This window comes from Diospyros lotus, chromosome 9, assembly GCF_014633365.1.
Source record: "Diospyros lotus cultivar Yz01 chromosome 9, ASM1463336v1, whole genome shotgun sequence".
Lineage (NCBI taxonomy): Eukaryota > Viridiplantae > Streptophyta > Magnoliopsida > Ericales > Ebenaceae > Diospyros > Diospyros lotus.
The window spans coordinates 9,435,411-9,439,036 of NC_068346.1; the positions used below are offsets into that span (position 1 = coordinate 9,435,411).

Consider the following 3,626-nt stretch of genomic DNA (forward strand, 5'->3'; position numbering starts at 1 on the left):
ATAAAGATTCTAATCTATTCCAAAGTTCAAGAGGTAGAGATATACCGTCAACCTTACGGATTACAGAGTCACCAAGATGAAGAAAAATCAGATTAAATGCCTCTTCTCTGATTTCATCAGTTCGGGCCAGCTGCTCAGGTGACCATTTCCGGTCATCTGTCTCAAGTGCTATAAGCACTTTGTGATGAGAGAGAAGAACCCTCATCTTCTTTTTCCAACTACCGAAATCCCCCTTTCCATCAAATGTACCGATTTCAAATCGGGTTGTTGTCATTTTCGTAATACACGAAAAATTTCACAAAAACAAAAAACCCTAGTTTACTGACTGAGACCCGTATAGCAAACTCACGCTGACAGGCTTTCTTCAGAAAACCCTAGAGTTCTTAAAAAAAAAAAACACTGACACAGTAAGGAAAGGAAACCCTAGGTTTTCGAAAAACAGAGTCGGTCGAGATTTTGACCCTAAAATGTTGGATACGATAAACCAGAGAGCTCTGATACCACTGTTACAAACAAACAGAGATAGCAAAATCTCCAAACACAAACACATCGTCAAAATCTCACACAAATGAACTCACACGATCTGAAAAATTGAACGCAGCCAATATTGACAGTAATTTAAACATAAACCAGAAACATGAGGCGCAAGATTTTATAGTGGTTCACTCCAAAAATAGGGCTACGTCCACTTGAGCTCCGATGAGAAGAGCTCACTTCCACTAATAGATTCAATCTGATTACAGCAAAACAATAACAAAACAACCCTGATTTTCTAAAACAGCAAGCCACGAAATCACTTACAGATTAGGAGCGTACCTTACACAAAACAAAATCAGGAGACGCATACAGAAGACCAACTATACAACATTTACAGAGAGAGTAAAAATGAAACCCTAGAAAAATGACCGACCCTCTTCCAACCCCTTCATTCAAGCTCGTCTTCAATGCGATCAGAAAACAACAATCTCGAGGCGAGATATAATCGAAATGAAAGGCTCGGATTGCCTCAGCAAAAGCAGCGCTGATGGTCTAGATTGAATCGTGCAAAAAGAGCAACAGCAGGCAAAACGACAAGAGACCAAGAGGTATGAGAAACGGGCTTGACCCAAGCTGGCTGCATCTTGCGGCCCTCCAGTGGGCGCCCAAAAGGGCAGCCCAGGTTGCCACAAGAGGCCCCCCAGACTTGGGCCTCTTTTATGTTTCACAAAATATAACAGTATCATTGTCAAAAAAGTAAACAATTTAACAGCCAATTCCAATGTCCAGCAGCAGCAGCTCATGTATTACTGTTTGCCAAGAGAAAGTTGTGAAATGAACCCACAAATAAACCAGTACCAGGCAGACATATCAGAAACAGTTGCAATGCCCAAGTTAAACACTTAGAAAGCACACTCTAAATTATTAAAATATTGAACAACCAAGTCCCAACTTTAATCTGTTTATATTAAATAAACAGTTTTCCTGTCTGCTAAAGAAAAGGTGACTACGAAATTCACAAATTAATCAACACTTGCAATCAAGAAGAAATTAAATTGCTGGAAACAAACAGATTGGCACAACATGAAATATGTGGCAAAAATGTCGTTCCATTTGGCATAACTAGCATCCAATCCAAGTAAAGTAACTGGCAAGAATGCCATCATTAATCAGCTACATGATTCAGGAATCTAAAACTAAGAAAACCCGACACAGCTACAAAATCTTCCGAAGATTAAACCACAAATTTGAAGCCAATTCAATCATGGAGAGTACCCAAAATGTCATCATCCCGGTACAAGTGATACCTGTAACAAAACATAGCCAATCCAAACCAAAAATTAAAAAAAAAAATCAAATAAACACAAACAAAAGTGGAAAAAATAACGTTTTTGCAGGTTACTTTCACTCTATCAACATTGTAATAGAACATGATCATATTAATTATATTCATCTCCCCATCATCTCACAGAAAAGTAGAAACACTTTCCATTCCATTGAGGATGGCATTGAAACTTTATCTCTCCATTCTTTCACTAGGGCATCCGACGCAAAATTTTTCCACATTGTTAATTTCATTGATTAGTATTTGTTTTCATTGATTAGTATTGTCAACATAGGTTTTTTTAAAAGTCATCCATAAATGCTGTGCCACGGATCTTAAATAGTTAAGATAAAATACAGTTGATGATGAAGAAAAGAAAAATTACAGAAGTATGGAGTAAGGGGAAAGTAGCATACTCTTTATCGCCGAGCTTGACATCGGTGCCGCCGTACTCCGGCAAGAGAACGGTGTCTCCTTCCTTGACGGCCACCGGAATCAGACTCCCCAACTTGTCTCGCGTTCCCGGCCCCACCGCCACCACTTTCCCGGAGTTCAGCTGCATTCATTTCCATCCCCATATCACAAAAACATCTTCACAAATACAACCACGCATTGATACATAGAGAAATGGCGAGATAGAAAATACCTTAGAAGATTTTTCAGGGAGGAGGATCCCGGCGGTGGTCTTGGAGGGAGGGACGAGCTTCTCGACGAGGACCCGGTTGAAGGTTGGGATTAGGCGCTTCGCCATTTTCGTTGCTTCAATTCAACACTCAGCTCGTGCTTGGACTATGATCTTCGGATTTCTGTAGAATTGAGTTTTTAAATCGGGTGGGTTTGGGACTGGATGCTGGTGGAAGCTTCTAGGACCTAGGGTTGTCCACTGGTTGATGGGCCGAATCAGCCCACTCAGCCACGGGTCTGACTCATTGGATGTAACTGTATCATATCGAACTTCCATGGGCCAGTCCGCATACCTAATTAGGCCCATTTATGATCTAGCTGTGGTCCGTACACCTAACCCACTGCCCATAGGCCAACCGCCGCTGGTCTATGAAACAAAACAAATTACAAAAGGCGAACTGAAATAAAATTGAAAAAACAAAATTTCAAAACCTAATCAAGTTTATATTTACATGTATAATGATTTTGATTTATTAGAATATTTTAGGGATAACATACCAAAAAAAAAAAAAAAAAAACTAAACTTTAAGATCTGTTATAATTTTTTTTTTTAATTTTAACAATTCACTTGCTTAATTATTAGTTTGTTACAATTATGAAACACTATTGGCCTTTACCATGATAGAAGAAAATTGATGACGTGGAAATTGGTCACTAATTGAACTTGTAAGCCTTTTACAAAACTCGATTCTTGTCCTGAATTGATTTGGCTTCACATTTCTTATATATGTAAAACAAAAGTGACTCTCTCAGCACTAGACTAGAAAGATGCCACTCTGACACACTTAAGTCAACAAAGATACTATAGATAGCTTATAGAGGATTGATAACATATATGATTTTGTATCTTAGAATCACCTCTCAAGATCTTTATATATCTTTTAGGTTGAACTTCATGATAAGGATCACAATAAGAATTATTCAACCTTCCTTGTAATACAGAGGATTAGTTGATTTCATTTGGCTTCGCATCTCTGAAAATGATTTGGATTGAAATTATTGAATAAATATGGAATATCTTATCCCAAGGTCATAGAGATCAGGACACGTGGCCTCAAGAAGGCTCTGCATGCCCCTCTTATGGTTCTTCTTATTAGACTTGGATTTATCTACTTCTGGGTTGTCGTGATTTTCCTTTTGT

General features: G+C 38.5%; 1 protein-coding gene across 1 annotated transcript; it reads right to left on the reverse strand.

Annotated features, from left to right (window-relative positions):
* Positions 1–1,566: 1,566 nt before the first annotated feature.
* LOC127809511 (10 kDa chaperonin, mitochondrial-like) lies at positions 1,567–2,615 on the reverse strand. Its single transcript, XM_052348353.1, has 3 exons — positions 2,448–2,615; positions 2,218–2,357; positions 1,567–1,784 (listed from the first exon to the last, which is right to left on the reverse strand). The coding sequence occupies exons 1-3, from the start codon at positions 2,550–2,552 to the stop codon at positions 1,736–1,738; spliced, it is 294 nt and encodes a 97-aa protein (XP_052204313.1). The 5' UTR covers positions 2,553–2,615; the 3' UTR covers positions 1,567–1,735.
* Between the last annotated feature and the right edge of the window lie 1,011 nt (positions 2,616–3,626).

Coding starts and splice junctions, on each gene's coding strand:
- LOC127809511 (XM_052348353.1), bottom strand. CDS start 2,552: ATGGCGAAGCGCCTAATCCCAACCTTCAACCGGGTCCTCGTCGAGAAG. Junction 2,358..2,447: donor TCCCTGAAAAATCTTCTAAG/GTATTTTCTATC, acceptor AAATGAATGCAG/CTGAACTCCGGGAAAGTGGT. Junction 1,785..2,217: donor GTCAAGCTCGGCGATAAAGA/GTATGCTACTTT, acceptor GTTTTGTTACAG/GTATCACTTGTACCGGGATG.